The 22,677-nt window shown below is 45.9% G+C and overlaps 1 protein-coding gene across 1 annotated transcript in view; it reads right to left on the reverse strand.

Annotated features, from left to right (window-relative positions):
• Positions 1-14,984: 14,984 nt before the first annotated feature.
• LOC122080021 (polyadenylate-binding protein-interacting protein 9-like) overlaps positions 14,985-22,677 on the reverse strand; it is a 12,271-nt gene continuing 4,578 nt past the window's right edge. Inside the window, exons 8-10 of the mRNA XM_042646880.1 lie at positions 22,502-22,570; positions 15,571-15,632; positions 14,985-15,477 (exon numbers count right to left, since the gene is read on the reverse strand). Coding sequence (XP_042502814.1) covers positions 15,420-15,477; positions 15,571-15,632; positions 22,502-22,570 — 189 coding nt within the window. The 3' untranslated portion in view covers positions 14,985-15,419. The remainder of the gene's footprint in view (positions 15,478-15,570; positions 15,633-22,501; positions 22,571-22,677) is intronic.

Here is a 22,677-nt window from a genome sequence, read left to right on the forward strand (position 1 = left end):
CCCCCCCCCCCCCCTTTTTGGATGTGTACAAAGCTATGTAAAACCTTGGTTTTTGTCTCAGGCCTGCTAATGAGGTAGTTGTTTTTTTGGCCAACCTAGCTCATATGACAATAACAAGCAAAAACCCAATGTATATCTATAACCCTGAACACTGTATCCTTACTTCTCTATCTTAATTTAGTTTTCTTTTCCTTCCCTGAACATTGTATCCATACTTCTCTATCTTAATTTAGTTTTCTTTCCCTTCCTTAAAAAGAAAAAAAAAAAAAAAAACACTTGATGGAGAAAACAATAGTGGGATAGATCTCTCAATCTCTAGGGTTCAAAAACCTAACTTCCTAAAAAGGGAAAAGAAGGAGAAGACAGAAGATGTATTGGAGGACAGTGTCTGAAAAATTGTAGGAGAAAAAATAAAGGCCCTCTCTGTTATGGTTGATCACTCCTCTCTCCCTTCCTTCATTGCTTATATATCTTAAACCCATAACCCTATCTTCATAGTAATCTAATGTCAAGTGGTGAAGTAGGATTACAAGAGTAATAAAAAATAAAAAAATGATTCGACAAGCCAACTCTATAGGAAGCTCTAGTGTGTGGTGGAGGGATTGTTAAGTCCAACATGCATTTGTTAACGTTACTAATGCTATTTACTCATACATGCATTTAAAGTTGGATGTAACTAATTGATGAGGGTATTTCTTCCCAACCGCGGCACGGGCAAGGACCGGTCCTGACCAATGCTGCACCTTAGCCCTCCATCAGGCTGTGCTGCCACCTTGGCCCTCCATCACGTCGTGCTGCCACCTCTGCCCTCCACCATGCCGTGCTGCCACCTCGGCCCTCCAACACGTCGTGCTGCCACCTCGGCCCTCCATTACGCCGTGCTACCACCTCGGCCTCCATCAGGCCATGCTACCACCTCAGCCCTCCATCAGGTCGTGCTGCCATCTCGGCCCTTCATTAGGTCGTGCTGCCACTTCGGCCCTTCATCAGGCCGTGCTACCACCTCGGCCCTCCATTAGGCCGTGCTACCACCTCGCCCTCCATCAGGCCGTGTTACCCATCGGCCCTCCATCAGGCCTTGCTATCACCTCGACCCTCCACCAGGCCGTGCTACCACCTCGGCCCTCCATCAGGCCATGCTGCCACCTCGGCCCTCCATCAGGTCGTGCTGCCACTTCGGCCTTAGGTCAGGCCGTGCTGCCACCTCGACCCTCCATCAAGCCGTGCTGCCACCTCGGCCCTCCATCAGGCCGTGCTGCCACCTCGGCATTCCTCCAGGCCATGCTACCACCTTAGCCCTCCATCAGGCCGTGCTACCACCTTGGCCCTCCATCAGGCCGTGCTGCCACCTCGACCTGACGTCAACAACAAGGTTTCCAGAAACGTGCTTTCGTCTACTCCTACATTCAAGGAACGTAATCCCTGCTCACCGGGGCAGGACTCTATCCATTACACATCATCAGAGGCATCCACCCCTCTCACGACTTGCACCTCCAAGATCAATAGGGAATATTCTCAAAATATTCCCTGGAACTCAGAATATTCTCAGAATCACAGAGCCACTCCCAAAATGACTCTACGCCTGAACCGGACTCCCCACAAACTCCCCTCCTTCTCTCTCCATCAGCAGCCTATAAATGCCAAGGTAAGCCTCCATCATGGGGGATCGATCACTCACTCCTTTTACTGGAAAGGCTCTCTTGAGCATCTGCTATGGAAAGATCTGACTTAGGCATCGGAGAGTCCCCCGTCGGGTCAGCCTGGCTCTCCCCTATCATCTCTTCTGTGTAGGTCGGCTAAAGCACCAGGGGTTACAGGGAAGATCATCCGGTCAATTTTTACCACATCAGATTAGCGCTGTCTGTGGGAAACTGTCACAAAAAGTCACATTGGACCAATGCAATTAAGGAGTGAGAAGGTCGTTTCTTCAACGACAATGCGAGCAAGATCCACCCACGAATTACCACTTGGACGTCCCCATTCACCACCAATGGCAGAGTAGGAAAATGTCCCAGTAGAGACCACTCCACGAGGACTCGAGAAAACCATGCCTGATGCACAAGTTGCCCAGGGAGAGGGGGATTAGCGCAAGCAAAACCCTCAGCTCTCTCGCCATGTCCCATCATTCTGGGTAACTCACCCGAACATGGAAGAGCAGATGCAAAGTTTGCAGCTGCAAGTGTTAGCTACAAACACATTGGTGTGGGATTTCATACTCCAATTTGGCCATACGCCAGTTTGGCCCGGCACTTCCAGTGCCACGAACTAGTTCAGCTTAGCCACCTAGGCCTGTTCAGGGCAGACATCTCAACGACGAATCTCCTGACAACAGTGTCACCCCTCAATCAACAGCAAGAAGGGGGTCGGCCAAAACGTCACACACTATTCATTCGATACCACCCTGCTCTCCCACTGAGGGGCGTAAGCAAGGTCCTGTCCTTGCCCAGAATGGGAGAGCTCGTTGTTCCGTAGGTCACCAGAGTCCAGAGACTCATGATACTCATAGATCCCCACCCCAGGTAGGAAGACGCCGACTGTCGCCTCAAAGACTCAGTAGAGGCATGCGTCCGCACAGAGAGGAACGCAAAAACTACTAGAGGCCAGCTCAATAAGATCAACCCCACCCAGGTCAGGGCTCGCCCATCAAGCCGACCAAAGGCGTACCACGGCAAGGTCAGGATCGGCCTAGTGGTCACCAAGGCCGAGGAAGAAGCCCCAGAAGAGGTGAAAGGGCACAACGATCCCCGGATCTCCGAGCCGAGGTGAGAAGGGACAACCTGGAGAGCCGCATCTAGTGCCTCACTGAGCAAGTAGAAGGAATGCAAAGGCAAAGGCACCCGACCGACATAACTGTAACTCTGGCCCATAATGCACTATCCGACGAACTAATAGACGTTGAGCTGCCTCCAAATTTCGTGATACCCGTCTTCAATGGATATGACGGCACCACAGATCCCTATGATTATCTGTTGTACTACAGCTCGGGCATGACGGTTCATGGTAGGTCAGATGCCATTCTCTACCGAGCCTTCGCAGCCTCATTAAAAGGAGCTGCACTGGTATGGATGTCGAACTTACGGCCATGATCCATCCGCAACGATGAAGAGCTAACAAGAGCGTTCCTCACACGTTTCCAAGCAAGTATGAAGCAGAAGCAAACTACGCAAAACGTGATGAACATGAGGCAGGAAGCGAGAGAGACTAAAAGAGAGTTCCTTGCACGATTCACTAAGGCGACACTAGAGGTAAAAAATCTACCTGAAGGAGTGGCATATAGTACGTTGTGCAACGGGGTAATGCACTCTGATCTGGTCCAATCTCTGGCCCTCGACTTACCAGAAACAATGCCCAAACTATTGAGATGGTGTAATCAATACGCCAACATGGAGGAAGTTCTGGCAGCCAGAGGAATAGCTGACAGGGGTGATCAATCAAAGAAGGAGAAGAAAATGACTCTGAGACCTATAGACGACTCTTACGAGCCGAAAAAGAACAGAACAGATCGACCGCTTGACACAGCTGAACCTGAGCGATATGAACTTGATCATTCCCGAACAAACCTGCTCTTAGAGATCCAAGATCATAAGTATTTTCGCTGGCCCAGGCCAATGACAGCTAAACTAGAGGAGAGGAACCCCAACCGGTATTGCCGATACCACCGAGATCATGGACATGACACTGAAGACTGCATGTCTCTGAAAAGGGAAATTGATGAGCTCATCAAGGTTGGATACCTTAACCAGTATTTGAAGCAAAAATATGGTGGGAACTGGCCCAAACCGAGGAGAGATGATGCCAGGCCGAGCTGAGATAGGACCGAGCCATCCAAGGACCCAGCCACGGATCGAGCTGACGCTTACGATAACCAGCCTATGGGTCCAGCCATCCTAACAATCATGGGTGGGCCCAAGGTAGAATCAGTCAGAAAAGCCAAAGCACACGCGCGGTTCGTATGCATCATGGAATAATCTGTCAAAGCCCTCAGAATGGATCCACCCATTACGTTCTCTGACAGATATCTGAAAGAGTTGAAGTGGCCTCACAACGACGCTGTCGTGGTTCAATTAGTGGTGGCCAACCACCCCTTCCACAGGGTCCTAGTGGACATGGGAGCCTCTGTTGACCTCATGTCATACGAAGCCTTCATAAAACTGGGGCTTGGCACCAGGGCCTTAAAACCAGCCCCAGGACCCTTGTACGGATTTTTAGGCATACCGGCAGAGCTAGAAGGAGTTATTGACTTCCCTATAAGCATCGGACAGGGAGCTCAGACAGCCACTACCATGGTCTCTTTTATGGTCACCAAGATCGCCTCACCCTATAATGTAATCCTTAGTCGACCTGGTCTCAATGGTCTTGGGGCGATTGTGTCCACTAAGCACATGAAAGTCAAATTCCCCACTAGCAATGAAGTTAGGGAATGTAAGTCCAGCCAGAAGGAATCCCAGGAATGCTATGCCAACTTCATAAAATCTATCAAGAAACCATGCTCAGGCCTGGCATGCATGGTAGAAATTGTTGATTGACAAGATGAAAGCCTCTTGACCTGAGCCGAGCCAGTTGAACAGCTACTTACTGTCCCAATCACTGAGGCCGAGCCATAAAAAGTAGTTCAGCTCGGAGCACTGCTGAGCTCCCAACGTCGCGACGAAATTTTGAACTTCCTAGGAGAAAACTCTGATATTTTCGTGTGGAAAGCTTATGATATGCCAGGCATATCCAGGGCCATAGTTGAGCACAGTCTGGACATTAATCCTAACCTTAAGCCTGTCCACCAGAAGCGTAGGAACTTCATGACTGAGCGGAACACCATCATCAACGAGGAGGTTGACAAACTCCTAGCAGCAGGGTTTGTGCGGGAAGTAAAGTATCCGACCTGGTTAGCCAATGTGGTCATGGTCTCGAAGTCCAACGGGAAATGGAGGATATGCATAGACTACACTGACCTGAACAAGGCCTATGCCAAAGATTGCTATCCTTTGCCCCGGATTAACTCCCTCATAGACTCGACTGCAGGCCATGAGATGCTGACCTTCATGGACGCATATTCCGACTACAACCAGATAAAGATGAAGGTGGAAGATGAGGAGAAAACTGCTTTCCTCACCACTCAGGGCAACTACTGCTACACTACAATGCCTTTTGGCCTAAAGAATGCTTGAGCCACTTACCAAAGGATGGTGAATATGATGTTCCAAAGCCAGATCGAAAGAAATATGAAAGTTTACATTGATGATATGCAAGCCACTAATTATGTGCTAGATCTGAAGGAAGCTTTCGATGTCCTGTGGCAGAACTAGATGAGACTAAATCCAACCAAGTGTGCATTTGGAGTAACCACTGGGAAATTCATGGGCTTTCTAGTGTCGCAAAGGGGAATAGAGGCAAACCCCTAAACAATTGAGGCCATTCATGAGATGCGTCCACCAAGAAACATTCGTGAAATTCAGAAACTGATGGGGTGTCTGGCCGCACTTAACAGGTTCCTTGTCCCGAGCTGGGGATAGGTGCCTTCCGTTCTTCAAGCTACTTAAAGGAGGAAAAGGTCAACAACAATTTCACTGGATAGAGGAATACGAAGCAGCTTTCAATGAAATCAGGGCCTGCCTAACCGGGCCCCCTACTGAGCCGGCCAGAGCCCGGAGAGGAGCTACAGCTTTACCTTGCTACCTCCACGGTAGTAGTTAGCGCAGTCCTCGTGAGAGAAGAGGCAAAGACCCAGAGGCTCATCTACTATGTGAGTCATGTACTCCTGGAAGCAGAGACAAGGTACCGGAAGATTGAGAAGTTTGCACTGGCGCTGGTCGTAACAGCCAGAAAGTTGAGGCCCTACTTCCAAGCACACGCCATTGCTGTACTAACTGATCAACCGCTGAGAAAGTCACTTCACAGCCCCAGCGTAGCGGGACATATGGTAAGTTGGGTTGTCAAGTTAAGTGAGCACAACATTGAATTCTGACCAAGAAGCGCAATCAAGGGTCAGGCGCTGGCTGATTTCCTAGTAGAATGTACACAAACCGAAGAAGCGACAGAGCCTGAGGCCGAGCTGAACAGAAAGTGGGAGCTCTTTGTTAATGGATTCAGCACCACAGCGAGGAGCGGTGCAGGACTTGTGCTGAAAAGCCCTGAGGAATTCCTGATACAGTATGCCCTTACATTTGGATTCCCCACCACAAATAACGAGGCAGAGTATGAAGCCCTGATTGCGGGAATCAAACTGGGAAAGGCGGTAATGACAGACGACTTGGTCGCACATAGTGACTCGTAACTAATCGTGAACCAAGTCAATGGGCAATACGAGGCCAAAGAAGAGAGAACGGCCAAGTATTTGAAAGAAGTATGTCGTCTGGTGACCAGTTTTAACACATTTGCGATGGTACAGATCCCGCGGGAGGAAAATACAATAGCAGATGCCCTCTCCAAACAAGCTACAGTAGAACTCGGGGACTGTGTAAGCTCAGTATATTTTGAAGTACTAAACCAACCTACCTATGAACAAGAATTGTTGTGCAGTAATATGTAGAAATCCGAGCAGAGCTGGATGGATCCCATCGTGGACTATTTACGTGACGGACATCTCCCAGGAGATCAAATAGAAGCACGGGCAGTCAAAGAGAGAGCAGCCAAATACACCCTCCAAGGTGGAGTACTTTACAAAAGGGCAATATCCTAGCCCCTGCTAAAGTGCCTCCCCCGAACCGAGCTGAAGAGACGCTTCGCGAAGTCCACGAAGGAATTTGTGGGGGACACATCGGGGGAAGGGCACTGGCCTACAAGGTGCTATGCCAAGTATTCTACTGGCCAAACATGCAACAAGATGTAATGAAGTTCGTCCGACAGTGCTTTAAGTGTCAGGTACAAGCCCCAATACCACACGTCCCGGCTACAGAACTTAGTTCCATGATCTGCCCGATCCCGTTCGCAATGTGGGGAATGAATATTCTAGGACAGTTCAAGAAAGGAAAAGGGGGTGTCCAATTCTTGATTGTCGCTATTGATTATTTTACTAAATGGATGGAGGCACGTCCCCGAGCCAGAATCACTGAGCAGGCAGTGGAGAAGTTCGTGAGGGACGACGTCATATACCGCTATGGTGTCCCAAAGGTGCTGGTCACTAATGGTCGACAATTCGACAATTGAAAATTCAGGCTCTTCTGTAGTAACTTTAAAATTGATTTCCGAAACACTGTTGTAGCACACCCGCAATCGAACAGTTAGGCAGAAAAAGCCAACCACATACTTTCAGATGGAATAAAGAAGAGGCTGGACTGGGAGAAGAAGAACTGGGCAGGCCAGCTATTCAGTGTACTTTGGGCGTATCGCACCTCAGCTCGAACCCCCACAAGAGAGACACCGTTCCGATTGGCATACGGGACTGAAGCGTTAACCCTTGTGGAGGTAACCCAAGCCTCATTCCGATCAGCAGTGTATGAAGCTTCACAGAACGAAATCGGGCTCCAAGCAAACATCGACTTCATAGACGAAGTTTGGGAAAAAGCACTTTTACGAAATGAAACCTACAAGCAGAAAGTCCGGCAGTATCACAACCGAAGGGTCAAACCACAGGAATTTATAGTTGGTGACTTGGTCCTCAGGAAAGTAGCTGCAGCGGACCCAAGAAGTGAAGGCAAGCTCAGTGCGAATTGGGAAGGCCCTTATATAGTCTCCAAAGTGGTGTGCCCCGGTATATATCACTTGTAGACTCAGGGGGGTACAGCTATACCAAGGGCATGGAATGTTGAAAATCTCAAAAAATTTTACCAGTAAACAGTTTTATCAATAGATTGCATTGAAATCCCATTGATTGGGTGTTAGTCTTATAGATTTTATACTTTCAGCACCTTAGCTTCCATATCTCAGTTATTCAATTTTTATCACGGAGCAGATTAGATTCTATTTCGAAGCAATGTATTTGTCCCAAGTGCATACCACACATCAATATATTATGAAGCTTCTCTCAAATATCTGACTCTTCTAAGAATGAGTACAGCTCGTTGGCATCAAAGACCGAGCTCCAGCTCAGCATGCATCTAAGACCGAGCTACAGCTCGGCATTACTCAAGACCAGACCCTAGTTTGGCGACTCAAAGACCTTAACATCTAAGGCACAAAGATCGAACTCAAGCTCGGCAGCAACTAAGACCGAGCTCCATCTCGGCACCACAAGACCAGACCCTAGTTTGGAGACTCAAAGACCTTAACATCTAAGGCACAAAGACCGAGCTTAAGCTCGATAGCAACAAAGACCAAGCTCCAGCTCGGCAGCAACTAAAACCGAGCTCCAGCTCGGCATCATAAGACCAGACCCCAGTTTGGTGACTCAAAGACCTTAACAACTAAGGCACAAAGACCAAGCTCCAGCTCGGCACCACAAGACCAAACCCCAATTTGGCGACTCAAAGACTTTAACAACTAAGGTATAAAGACTGAGCTCTAACTCGACAGCAACTAAGACCGAGCTCTAGCTCCGCACCACAAGACCATACCCTAGTTTGGTGACTCAAAGACCTTAACATCTAAGGTACAAAGATTGAGCTCCAGCTCGGCAGCATCTAAGACCGAGCTCTAGGTCGGCACCATCAACGGGACCTTACCCTAGTTTTCGCAACGCAAGACCTTAACACCTAAGGCATAAAGAACTACCTTCGGTTTGGCACCTTTAATCCCAAACCCGGATTAGGCATACTTGCACAGTAGTCCAGGTCCAGGCATGATGCTTCGTCATACAAAGACACACAGGACCGAATCAAGTTTAATTGAAAAATGGAACTACCTTACAGAAATTGAAGAAACATAATGAGGGAAGAAAAAAAAAATTCCATTAATGGAGGGAAGAAACCCTCAAAAGTTACATCAACCCCAAGTGGGATTTTTACAAAAGAAGAGAAGCAAAAAGATTACATCGCTCCCACGACGGGAAAAAGAAAAAAAAGAGGAAGAAACAAGACAAGAAGGAGAAGCACAACATCAGTACTGCAGAAGCTGGGGGGCTGGATCAGGAAGGAGCGAGTTGGATCACTTGGTAGCTTTAGGGTCAGCTTGGGTCACCTCCTCACTGACCTCAGCCTGACCAACGAGTTGTACAAAGGGAGTTGGGGCAGGAGCGCGCTGCTTATACTCAGAGAAATCGTAATCAGGCGTCTTGCCAAGGACGAACTGAATGGCGTCTTCTGAGTTAGCCTGAAATGAGAGACGTTGACGTCAACTAGCCATTTTTGACCAACTTCAGCGTTCAGCCACCTCTCGGCGGTGACCTCATCGTTAGAAGCCAGCTTGGATTGATGTTTCTTCTCTAGCTAGGAAATCCGAGCTGAGTGTTCAACTTCTTTCTTTTTGCTGGCCTCCTGAGCTTCGGCCAGCTCGCTCTGGAGTGTGTCTTTCTCTTTGACAAGGCTGTTGTTGATTCTAATCTTCTTAGCCACCTCGCGCTCCAGCTCGCCAGCCCTCTCCTCATGGTCTTTCGCCCTCTGCTCCTCAGATCGGGCCTTTCTCTTCTCATTCTCCAACTGGCCTGTGGCCATATGAAGATCCCCCGCAGGCGCTTTACCTCATCATCCAACTTCTCGTGGGCAATGACCTCCACCGCATAAGCGAAAGCCTGCATCTATTCAACGGAGCCATAAATACTAGGAATTCAAATAAATACAAAGGGTAAAAGGCAGGAAATACTTATGTCCCCCATCTGGGCATAGGTATACTCCGCTAAGTCAACGTCAGGCAGCTTCCTCACACGGATAACATCCTTCTTAGGACGGCTACGACGGCACCAAGTCCGAGCTGCCGAGGGGTCCAGAACGGTGCCATTCTCCAGCAGGTCCACCCAAGGGTTTGTGGGCTGCTTCCCTGTTCGAGCCACCTTTGGAGGGTTTCCGTGCTGCCCCTCGTCAACTGGCGAGCACCTCCTTTTTTGGCCGTCGGACCCTGCCCCCATCTCGGTCAGGTGTGTCAGTCTGCCCTGGCGCCTTCTCTACCACGCCAGCTGGTTCCTTCGCCTTCGCAAAGCCCAGAGCCCCGTGCCGAGCTGAATATTGTACTAGAGGGGGCATCTCCTTCCCTTGCTTGCCCCCAATAATGAGGGGCGAGGACTTGTTGCCCACACCAGTCGGAGGGGCGACTTTTGCACCTGGGTTGGGGCTCGCCACGGCCTTTCCCTTATCACCGGCCTTCTTGGCAGCCTGCTCGGCCGCGTCTTTCTTCCTCCCCTCCGATGCCACCGTGGCCAGGGCCTTATTGTCTACCTTCACATTAACCACTGCAAGACGAGAAAGAACCGAGCTTTATCAGTACTGGGAACAGGCTAAAACATCAAAAGACTGAGTTGAACCACAATAACTGGACTCGATCGAACCCTCACCAGGGACTTCACTCAGCTCAAACTCCTGGAGGAAGTCTTCATCCTACAGTATGCGAACATCCACGGCCTCCCCATCCAAATACATTTGATATGTTTGGAGGTCAGCTGGGGAGAGCTTGGGTGCTCGGTTCAGCATGGAGAGGGTGGGCTTGACCCAGCTGATCTTGAAGGAGTTCCCCTCCATCGCCACGTAGAAGTACGTCTCTTTCCACTTCTTCACCGAGGAGGGCATGTTGAGGAACATCTTCAAGTCACTGTAAGAACCGTCCCTCTCCCTCTTGGTGAAGTAGTACCACCCTGAGGTGTGCCTCTTCACCAAGAACATCTTCCTGAACAGGTCCAGCACTGCGGTCCGACCCAACTTCAAGACAAACACCTCAAAGCCAATAACAGTCTGCCATGAGTTAGGAGTCAGTTGGCTGGGAGTGAGGCACCAGTGTTCCAGGACCGAGCTGACCAGCTGGGGCACAGGAATCCTCAGGCCGCTCTGGAAGGCCACATCGTAAAGGGCAACCTTGTCCCCAATGGTGTCCACTCGTTCGTTCTTGTCCGGGACGCGTATTATTATGTAATCAGGGATGCCATATCGGCTCCGGATCAGGTTGAGCACCTTGGGCATCAGAATGCTTGGGGTATTCACCGCGGTCTTCTTCTCTCCAAAGGAGGAGGTAGAGCCTTCCCCCTCGAACTTTGCCTGGCCGGCCTCAGGGACTTCGGCACCCGAGGGGCCCGCACCAGGAGTACCTACTGCGGCGGCACTGGGGGCTGAGTTGAGGCAGTCGAGCCAGCCCCAGCCTTGCTCGGGATGGTCTTTGGCAAGACCACCTCCACAGGCTCAGAGCCCAAGCTGCTGCCAGAGCCCGAGCTGTCGTCAGAGCCCTGACTGCTGGAAGTGTCGTTACTAGAGGACGAAGGATTGGGAATGGGGCACTCAGGGTGATTTTCCTTAGGCCTCACGGTAGTCAAGGGGGTTTGGTTGGGCGAGTCCGGATCACGCGCGGATGCCATGTTGGGATCTCCGAGGCTAGTGCTAGGGTATGTGGAAGGTTGAGTAGAGGACCAATGAGTCATAACCATAATCGTACTTACTTGTTGCAGAATGAACTTGGAAGGACGAGCGAGAAGGAGTGTTGTTCACGACACCGTGCTGCTCTGAAACTCTTTGATAGTCCGCGCTGAGGATGGGAGCGAGCTGAGCTGACTTTATCACAAGATCGAATGACAAGACTTGTGGGAAAGATGTACACTATTTATAGGAGAAGGCGGTGGAGAATGAACGACTGGATCTTGTCGAAATCAACGGTGGACAGGAGCGGTCTCTTCCCCTGCCCGAGGTGAGATAACGGCTTCGAGACACGTGGCATAACGAGTGCATTTCGCACCGAGTGGATGGTGCACGATCAAAAACGTCAGTGAAATTTAATGCACTAGTTGTTCGAGCCAAACCGCTAGAGCGGAGGGCTAGTGATGAGGGTATTTCTTCCCAACCGCGGCACGGGCAAGGACTGGTCCTGATCAATGATGCACCTCGGCCCTCCATCGGGCCGTGCTGCCACTCGACCCTCCATCGGGCCGTGGTGCCACCTCGGCCCTCCATCAAGCCGTGCTACCGCCTCGGCCTCCATCAGGCCATGCTACCACCTCGACCCTCCATCAGGACTTGCTGCCATCTCGGCCCTCCATCAGGTTGTGCTGCCACCGCGGCCCTTCATCAGGCAGTGCTACCACCTTGGCCCTTTATCAGGTCGTGCTGCCACCTCGGCCTCCATCAGGCCATGCTGCCACCTCGGCCTCCATCAGGTCATGCTACCACCTCGGCCTCCATTAGGTCGTGCTACCACCTCAGCCCTCCATCGCACCGTGCTACCACCTCGGCCCTCCATCACGCTGTGCTACCATCTCGGCCCTCCATCACGCTGTGCTAGCACCTCAGCCCTCCATCAGGTTGTGCTACCATCTCAGCCTCCATTGGGCCATGCTGCCACCTCGGTCCTCCATCAGGACGTGCTGCCACCTCGGCCCTCCATCAGGCCATGCTACCACCTCGGCCCTCCATCAGGCTGTGCTGCCACCTCGGCCCAACATCAACAACAAGGTTTTCAGAAACGTGCTTTCGTCCACTCATACATTCTAGGAAAGTAATCTCTGATCAAGGGGACAAGACTCTATCCACTACACGTCATCAGAGGCGTCCACCCCTCTCACGACTTGCACCTCCAAGATCAATGGAGAATATTCCCTGAAACCTGAAATATTCTCAGAATCACAGAGCCACTCCCCTCAAGGACACTACACCTGAACCGGACTCTCCACAAACTCCCCTCCTTCTCTCTCCATCAGCAACCTATAAATGCCAAGGTAAGCCACCATCATGGGGGATCGATCACTCTCCTTTTTTTACTGGAAAAGCTCTCTTGAGCATCTGTTGTGGAAAGATCTGACTTAGGCATCGGAGAGTCCCTCGTCGGGTCAGCCCAGCTCTCCCCTATCATCTCTTTTGTGTAGGTCGACTAAAGCACCAAGGTCTGCAGGGAAGATCATCTGGTCAATTTTTACCGCATCACTAATAAATCCCCAAAGTCATAGAATTAATTATATTTTAGTCCCTTAACATAAAAATATCACATAGCGGACCTTTGGGCATCCAACAAATTACTATCTCCACTCTAATCCACTGAAAGAGCTTGAACATTGATAAACATCGTCTGCACCTCACCGGAGATTTGCTTTGCTATAGACGATGTTTTTTCCAAACATATGTCATATGAGGCCTAAAAAACCACAAAGCCATCAAATCTATTGAATCCTAACTCCGAAGTTGACTCGGCCAATCCAACCATATTCTGAGTCTTTGACTAAGGGCTGTTATAGAAACCATCGGGGGCTTACCACACGAACCGAACGGGCAGTAGGCGCGAGCGCGAAACACACCAATGCAAGTCCAAACAAACAGAGTCTGGTCCCGAGTCCCGACCGAACTACCTATCTGGTTCAAGGCTGATGCCTAGGTTTGGCTGACGCTACTAAAGAGGATAGATTACCGAGTGGCTGATCCACGACAGCATATGGAAGACAGCATGGGTGGCCCGCTGCACCATATCCGAACGACTAATAGCAGATAACACTAGAACTATGATCGCGTGGCTGACCCAAGACTTCACCAACAAAGCGACTAACAACACATGCAACCAATCGTTCAAAATAAGAAGTTCGGCAATCAAACCACCTAATCCATGTCGTTTGGCATATGAGTCCTATGGATTTTCTTGTCTAGATACACCTTAATGGACCATCCAAGTTGGGCACGTGACTTACACACAAGGAGCGGACTAGTCCTAATCCGGAAAGGACTCTCAAAAGGATATCAAATCTTCCCTAAAAAGCATGATGTCTGACCATATCTCAGTATGGAGAGCTCCCATAATTGGGACGTCCTTCCTATTCACTCTCCTACTATAATTCTTTCTATCTACAGACATTTACTAAAAATAGAAAAATGCCACATTGGAACTCTCACCATTGGTGCCATCTCACACCTATAAACACCCAGATAAACAACCCTTTTGGAGATCGACACTTTCCATTCTTACTGAAATTTTTGTTTGCAAAAAAGATCTGACTTGGGCATCGAAGAGTCCCCCGCTAGATCAACCCAACGTTCACTCCCTTGTAGGGGTAAAAAAGGGCCATGTTGAGCCAGGTTTCTTCAAGGTTGGGTCGGGTTGACCCTTAACTGGGTTAGACATGGTTCAAACTCAGGGAGGGTCCGAGCGAATTCAGGCCGTCAGGGCCAAACTTACACCCTTACTCTCTTGTGTTTCTTCTCTATGCAAGTTCCACAAAACTCCTAGGACAATTTCTTGCCACAATGGTGTCAAATCGGAATCAAAATTGAAACGAAAAACCAACACCAGTTCTAGACCAAATAACCAGAACTAAATCAAATCCAATAGAATATGATTACAATCCGGAACTAGATAACAGCACTGAGGCAGAACTTGGTTACTTATGATTAGAACCAAAACCAAAACCAAACCGAATTTGTATACAAATATATTTTAATATATTAATATAATACAATACTAATAATATATTAATGAACTTAATACTAATATATTACAATATATATATTACTAATGTTAATTTTAGATTTTATTATACTAATATATTATAATAGACATATTATAAACCAAGAACAGGAACCAGAACCAAAACCAAACCATGTAGGAACCCAAATTTGACTGAATAGGAATCAGAACCGCATTGAACCAGAGAGGTTCGGTACAAGCACAAATTTTCAAAACCAAGGCGAGACTTGATCCAGTTCCAGATCACACCAATACTCCTTGGAACCAGACTGATGCCTGGTTCCGGACCGATTTACGACCTTCATTCTGACCGAGAACTCAAGGAACTCGGCAAGAATCAGTTTTAAAAACCATTATTCCTCTTTACTTCTGAAACATCTACTAGAGATTAATCCAATTACTTATGGGGGTAGAGGTTTAAAATTAGTGATTCCAAATCCATCCATGTGAAAGCTAAGCAGTGGGATTTCTAAAAATCCCCAAGGGGAAAATTAGACATGTCTCCTACCTTACCTGTAGTCCGACTTGTAGTGCAAGAAAAGTTAAGAAATGGTAATAGATACTCTCCCTGTATAACCATGCCAGTGCAAGTTCATCACAATTCAGTATGGTGAGACTACATTTGATACTGCAAAAACCAACATTATACCATTGGTTATATATGCAATGTTGTTTGAACCTCCACAAGTACAACAGCAAGGTAGTTTGTTCTTCACTACCCTTTCTATTTTGCTAGTGAAGACTGAATAAATCACCCATCAGGTCACGAGAAACATTGCGAGAAAGTATGGTGATGACTACTAAGCTAGGAACAAGTTGATTCTGTCAAGAGCTTGAAGGCCAGATCAATGTTCAGGTGCAGAAAATGTTGCAATGGAAAGATGGATACATACTGAAACTACAAAGTTTCACCAACCCTTCGACACAACAGTCTCTTTCAATAGGGAATAAACCAATAGCATTGTTGCTACTACTCGTCAGTGTATGATTGTGCGAGGAACTCGAGGCCTTACTGGTGTTTTTGAAGGGCTTACCCTGTATAAAGAAGTTTCAGAAATTTAGTAAGAAAAATCGCCATCAGCATTAGTAAAATGAAAAACAGTCAAGTTAGCAGCTCAGGTATCATACCTAACAGGAAGGCTTCCCAAAAGCATCCCACTGCAGTTCAGTGCCATAATGGCACTTTCTGCCTGTGCCATCACAAGCAAAGAATCAGTGCAAGAATTAGTATAGTTTCCCGTTAGAAATGAATAATAAAAAATGGAAACATTCCTGAAGTCAACTTCCTTCTGTTACTACCAGTGCTCAGCAACTAATGCGGACCAGGCAGGCCATACAAAAACATTTTATTTTAAATGACATATGAGGTGGCATGAGTTACTCTAACACATGTAAATAATAACATCTGCTGGAATCATTAAATAGAAATTTTTTAAACTGGAAAGGCATCTCATAAAATTGTAGTTCAAGATTCCATTAACCCCCAACTTAACATGTTACAAGTACTAGCTATCATGCTGATTTCTCAGCTAAATATGTAGAACTAAGCAGCATTTTTTTTTTTTACTTCCGTCTTTATAATTTAGTGACGACAATTCCTGAGCACTTATTCATGCACATACAAGCCCCCGCCCAGGAGGAGGGATGGCAAAGGGGTTAATAATCCAAAAAACAAGTTAAAGAAAACTGATTTTTTATTTTTTTTTATTTTTTTTTTTTTTTAACTTGAACATCATCACATCGTCATTGCTATAAAACATGTTGGACCTGAATAAAAATCAGTTCACAATATAAGTAAAGGCAAGATCTTAACATGACAAATGGCATCATTACCCCAAATATATATATATATATATATATATTTGTTGTTCAAAAGCACATTGGAGGAAATAAAATCAAAGGATATAAATAAAAAAACAAATAAACTGATTCAGAGATCTGATAAACATACGGGAACTTCCAGTTGGAGACTGCAATGACTGGTTAAGTTGCAACAGACGGTGCAACTCCAGCAGCCAATCCAAGGCCACCAAGGAACTGAGGTCAACCCAAAACAACCAGGGGATTGACCTCATGTAACTCACACAAACCCAATCTGACTATAATTTTACTTGGCTATAACTAGTATTGACTAAAGTAAAATTCAGATTCTGGGACCTGAATTCATGCTTTCACCGTGAAAATCACTAGTACAGCCTCTTATTTTATTTCACCAACACATGACAGGATCAGGTCGGATTTCTTAAGCACTCAACTACCAATGGGAGTCGGGTTAGTCCCAACCCAGCTTAACAGTCAGTGTGGATCACCAGATTCCAGCCGTCATCAGCCAAGTTGGACCACTGCAAATGCCATGTCAAGACAACAACAAACTAAGCTTATCCCAACCTAATTGGTAAAGCTACATGGATCCATGCAAAACAAAATAGGAGAAATGAAAGTAAAGGAAAGAAGCCCAGCCACAGCAGTCAGGAATATCTCAGCAAACTGAGGTCTGCTACTCTATCTGAAGTCATACTTGGGACAAGGCCTAGGCTATGCATGTCATTCCTCACTACTTCCCCAATAGTCATTTTAACCCTGCCCCTATCTCTTTTGGCTCCTTCAATCGAAACAGATCACTCCTTACTAGGGCATCCCCAGGCCTCCGTTGAACATTGCCACAACACCTCAAATGACATTCTCGAACCTTGTCATTGATCGAAGCCACTCCCAAATCAGCCCCAATATGTTCATTCCTTACTTTATCCTTTATTGTTTTTCCACATATCCATCTTAACATCCTCATCTCTGTTATACATAGCTTCTCTATATGACACTTCTTAACTACCCAACATTCCACTCCATACATCATAGTCAGTCGTACAACAATTCCAGAGAACTTTCCTTTAAGCTTTAAAGGGATTCTTCGATGGCATAGCACTCCAGTCACACCTCTCCACTTCATCCATCCCACTTTATTTTTCTGTGAATGAACTTGATCATTTCGGACCTCTGATCAACCTCTTCCTTTCAGGATAACCACTCACAAGACACCCTGGACAATCTACCAAAAGAAACCTGCCTACAACGACAAAAGGCCCCTAAAACTCCAAATCTCCAATGAGCAAAAAAAAATCTGAATTTCATGAAGTGAAAAGAAAGACCTTGCATGCAATGTCAGAGGTGCTTAGACCTTTCTGATCCACCAGATATTTAATGATAGTGAGATTCTGATGACAGAAAGTGAAATAATAATAACAATAATCAGCTACCGGATTTGAAAAATTCCATTTTCAGAGTCAACATAAAAAAACTGACTTTAAACGGAAAAAAAGATGAAACTTAAAAGTGAAAAAAGGAGGATACTACATATAGTCTTACCATCTAGCAACCTATTTGATAATTCTCACAAATCTAGATCCACGGATAAAGGATAGGAAAGCCACAACTATATGAGGGAAGCCAATCCACATGTACTTGAGTTCTGAAAGAGTTCCAATGTCACTAACCACTGGAACAGAGCAATACAATTTTCTATCTGCGAACCTAGGGGATTACAGTCCATTCACAACAACTCAGAAAAATCATGCATGATTTCTTACCCACATTCTTGCTTGAAACTTCCTGAAAAGTTCAAATCATTGGAAAGTTCAAAGCTTTTCAGGTTTTCTTCCATCCTCTATTTAAGAAAACTCCAAGGATGCGTAGAAAGAGTACCTTGATTTATTATAAGTAATGGGAAACTGGATTTATGGCATTATAAATCTATACCCATATGTAATTGAATCTCAGAAGTGACTCTATTCAAGAAATTCCATGTCATAATTCCGGGATCTCTACTGGTGCTGATTCTATTCAAATATTCCCCTTGTTTCTTCCTCTTCTTACCTTATTTTCATTTAGTTTCTGGGATATTCATTGCTTTGGAACAAAACCCTAACCCAAATTCAGCAAACTTTAAAATTCCATAACCCTCATTGCTAATATACACTAATTACAGACATCCATGTTACTCATGAGAGTTGAGACCACCATAATAAACATCACTTTTAACACACAGTGGCCATGTTTAAATTTCCTTTTAAAAGGCTCAAAGAGAGGGATCACGAGGAGAATGGGTGGTTTGGTTATGCTTGAAAACTTCAAAACTAAAACATAGACCCCATCTTCTCACTAAGTAGGCTTCTAATCTAGTTTCCTGCAACCCTGCCACCTAAAGTGAAGTGGCATAGGGCCAAAAATTTCCCAACTGACTGCTTTCTCCCTGGGCTCTCTTGGCGGCAGGGAGAGAGGGGGGTGTGGTTTACAGGCCTTGTGGGCTGGTGCAGTTTTGCATGCATACAGTCCTGAGTATGCCATGTAAGGGTTGGGGGAAGCGTCGTTTTTAAAACTTTGAATTGGTTTCCCCAGTCCAAAGTTGACTTAGCTGAATCGATCCCAAATTTTACAACCATAGGGGTAAGGGATGCAGATGTTGGAAGGTTTATTTCTTGTACGGGAGTACACTGGGTTATGTACTTCTGTCCCATAGTGCTGGATCCCTTTGGATTTTCTTATTAATTCTCGTGTCGCTATCAGACGTTATTGTTGAACCCAGACGGCCACAGAGAAGGGGGTGAATCAGTGATGCTAAAACCTTCAAACCCAATTCAGTCCTTTCCCAACTCACTCATCGGTGTCATTGGCACTCAAGCACATGCATACATCACAACCACATCCACAGATATACTAGCCTACAACAAACACATATGGCTATCACCAGCCACTCAACATACATCCCATCCTCCACATACACAAACCATCCTGCAGCAGTTAATGTAACAATGCAAATCACAAGCATACACCACAAGATGGAGATATATGTGGTTCGGCAGTGTGCCTACATCCATTATGCAAATGGCCCAATCTGGTCCCGTATAATGCACAACACAAATTTGTGTCACACTCACAACACGAGCAGTGACCCTTGGTTTTGTGTAGCACCCACTAAATGAGAGCTCTAACCCCCATCATTAAGCATCCACTTGATAACTCAAGAATACAATTGCAATGGGCTTATACAAATTGACCCAGTTACAAGCTCATAGACAAATACAAATCCCTTCCAAATATATCACAAATTGACTTCAACAATTTTCCAAACACCTAGCCTAGAGTTATATACAAATCAATGGGGATTTGTCAAACTGGTTACCTATATCACTAGGTAACCTCTGGAGATGCTGTAGATTGAACATCTTCAATCAATGGAGCACAAGTGCACAACTCCTTTTCCATTTCCATCATTTCTTCTTCTCTTCACAAACCCTTGAGATGCTGATTGAAGAACTTCACCAAAGCTTCACATGAAGGCTTGAAACCATTAATGGAGCTTGAAGCTTCGAGAACTAGGGTTCAATCTCTTAGGAGTTTTCTCTTACTCTTAAAAAATCTCCTCAATCTTGATCTTTCTTCAAACCCTTGTGTGTGTTCTTGAATGCACATCACAAAATCTTAATTTGAAAGCTTGACTCACAAATGGAGCGAATAAGATTAGGGGATTCATTCATCCAAAAAAAAAAAAGATTTGGGGATTCTTGGATTACACATCAATGGAGCTTCCTCTCCTCATAAATCACTCCTCTCAAGCTCAAGGATATCTCCCATCTTATCTCTCTTGAAGCCCATGGTCATAGATATAATCCCCAATCAAAAGAGCGACCTGAGAACAGGTCGCATGGCATAACTCTTTATGTATAACCCTGATGGCACTGATTCTTTTTGCATATGAAGAAACTAGACTCAAAAGGCTACAACTTTCATGTTTTAAGAAGCTTCAGGATCTACCATTAAGGCACCTAGAAATGCCCTTAAAGTTGTGTCATATGCAAAACAAGAATCTTGGAAATTCTGTGCGACCGATAGTGTTCAAGTCATATCTCCCTTATCTTAGCTCCAAATGACCTGATTCTTTTTCCTACATAAAGCGGACTCGAATGACTACATTTCTAATGATTTGAGCTTCTACAAATTCCAACTAAAAGGCAGCTCAAAAAATCCCCGAAGTTTCTGAATGGCATAGAAAACAAATCTGCGCACCATTCGCGACATCTTCATTCAAGATCATAGATCTCTCATCCAAGCTCGGATAGGCCAGATTCTGGAGGCATTTAATCTTCTAGTTTTGAGCTTCAACAAACTCCTATGAAAGATATCTTAAAACACCCATGAAGTTGTTGCTCCAACACAAACTTGCAGTTTTTCTTCACATAATTGCATCTTTCATGTTCGGCAACACACCTCATGTATTCCAAGGCTTACAACTGCCACTTCACCATTCCAAACATAGCAATCCTCTCATCACCTTATGATGATGCCAACTGTACCACCCCTGCTGCCGACTGTCAGCCAACTCGCCAGCTATGCCAGCTGAACCATCTCACAGACATAGCCACTGCCACCTGTCACTGCCTGACACTGCCAAATGCTATAATATAGCAAGTATTTTCAATTGCTCTGACACTCTACCAACTGCCCTTTCATTTTCTCAACTCAAAAACACATCTCCACAGCTTCTGCCTACTGCATCGACACCTGTATATGATGCTCATGAGGACATTGCAACTGCTCCATGGCTACATTGGTCTTCCACAGTAATCTCCCCTTGAGCCCAGAAGCTTCCAGCCAGCCAACTCACCTACATCAAGCTGCTACTGGTAAACCTCTCAATGCTCTTGTATGCTTGGCCAACTCACTGCACTACTTACTCAGTCAAACCTATGCATGCTCTACCCTTGACTGAGTATATTGACAACTATGACAACACTAACACTCAACAGTTATGTCGATTTTTTGGAAGACTAGGTAATTCCTAAGCTCCCCCCCCAAAAAAAAAACCCACCTTTCTCTTTTTTTTTTTTATACGTACCTATTTCTCTTTTAATTGATAACAAAATTTATTAAAGCAAGGAGGCAACAGAAGCATTACAGTTCTATAGCAAAGAGACAGCAGGCTTGAACCCCACACAAGCAGAAGGTACCCCCCCATATCAAAGTATCCCGGTAAACCAATCATCGCCTCCCCCACACAAAAAATAAATAAAAAAAAAATCTCAGTCATTGGCAAAGGAATTGGAAGTTCTCATCCTCCAAGGGAATAAAACATCAAATGACAGACATAAGGATCTAGCTTTCCAAATAAGGTCCCTATAACTCCAAAGACCAGCCGGATTAGGTTGCAACCAGCCAATGCCTACACAAGAATCTCCTTGAACCAAAATATCCAGCCATCAACAAGAGGGAATTTGCAGTCTTGTGCTTTGCATTGATGGAATAAGCAGTCTCAATAGGACCAGAAAAGGCTCCTATCAAAGTTTAACTTAACCAGGTCCCATGAAGGATGCATCCACTATTCCACTTATGCCAGACCTGCAACTAAATTGCCAAATCACCAAGGAAGTGGCCACCACATCCTAATGCCTCAAAAACTAATCTACAGAAATCCCCCCCTCAAGACTTCCGAAGTGGCATATCATCAAGCTAACACACTTTTACCAAAATAAAAAAAAGCTACCACACAAACTTCTTGAGTGCCCCTCACCCATCCAAACATCCCGGAAACATGAACTGTTTGGACATTTTCCCTGGCACTTCATTTTTAGTTCTTGTGGCGTCTATCTCAAGCCGTCCTTAGTTTCCCCTCTAGTCTAAAATCATTTGTCTATTGAAAAGAAAAGTCAACCTGAATCACACTGCTCCAATGGAAGAAATTAATTAGTAAATAGCATCCAACAAGAAATTGGATTGTCCACAGAGGTAAGAAGGGGGATAAGACCTTCAGAAAAGAGCACCATGTACACCTACAAATCATTAAAAATAGAAACTCTGAAATAGAATACACAAACAATAGAAACCAACACCATCTGACATATGAAACTGTGTGGCAGACACAAAGTGTACAGTTAGCAAGCAGGCATGCATTGAAGGTTGCAGAGGTATACAAGTCGGAAAATGAAACCACTGCTACATCCTAACCAACAGTTAGAACAAAGGGCAGTCTGCAGTTACATGAATTTCAACAGGCAGCTTAGAATATTACCATGAAAAACTCGACAAATGCTATACGAGTCGAATGCACATTATCTCCCAAAAGCCTCAGGCGAGAAACCTGTAAATAAAGTTTTATGCAAGCTAAGCAAAGGAACCTCAAAAATGTTTTGGGTCTGACCAGAGAAGGAAAATGGGGGGAAAAGGGGTTTTTTTTTTTTTTTTTTT

The sequence above is a fragment of the Macadamia integrifolia genome, chromosome 1, assembly GCF_013358625.1.
Source record: "Macadamia integrifolia cultivar HAES 741 chromosome 1, SCU_Mint_v3, whole genome shotgun sequence".
Classification (NCBI taxonomy): Eukaryota; Viridiplantae; Streptophyta; class Magnoliopsida; order Proteales; family Proteaceae; genus Macadamia; species Macadamia integrifolia.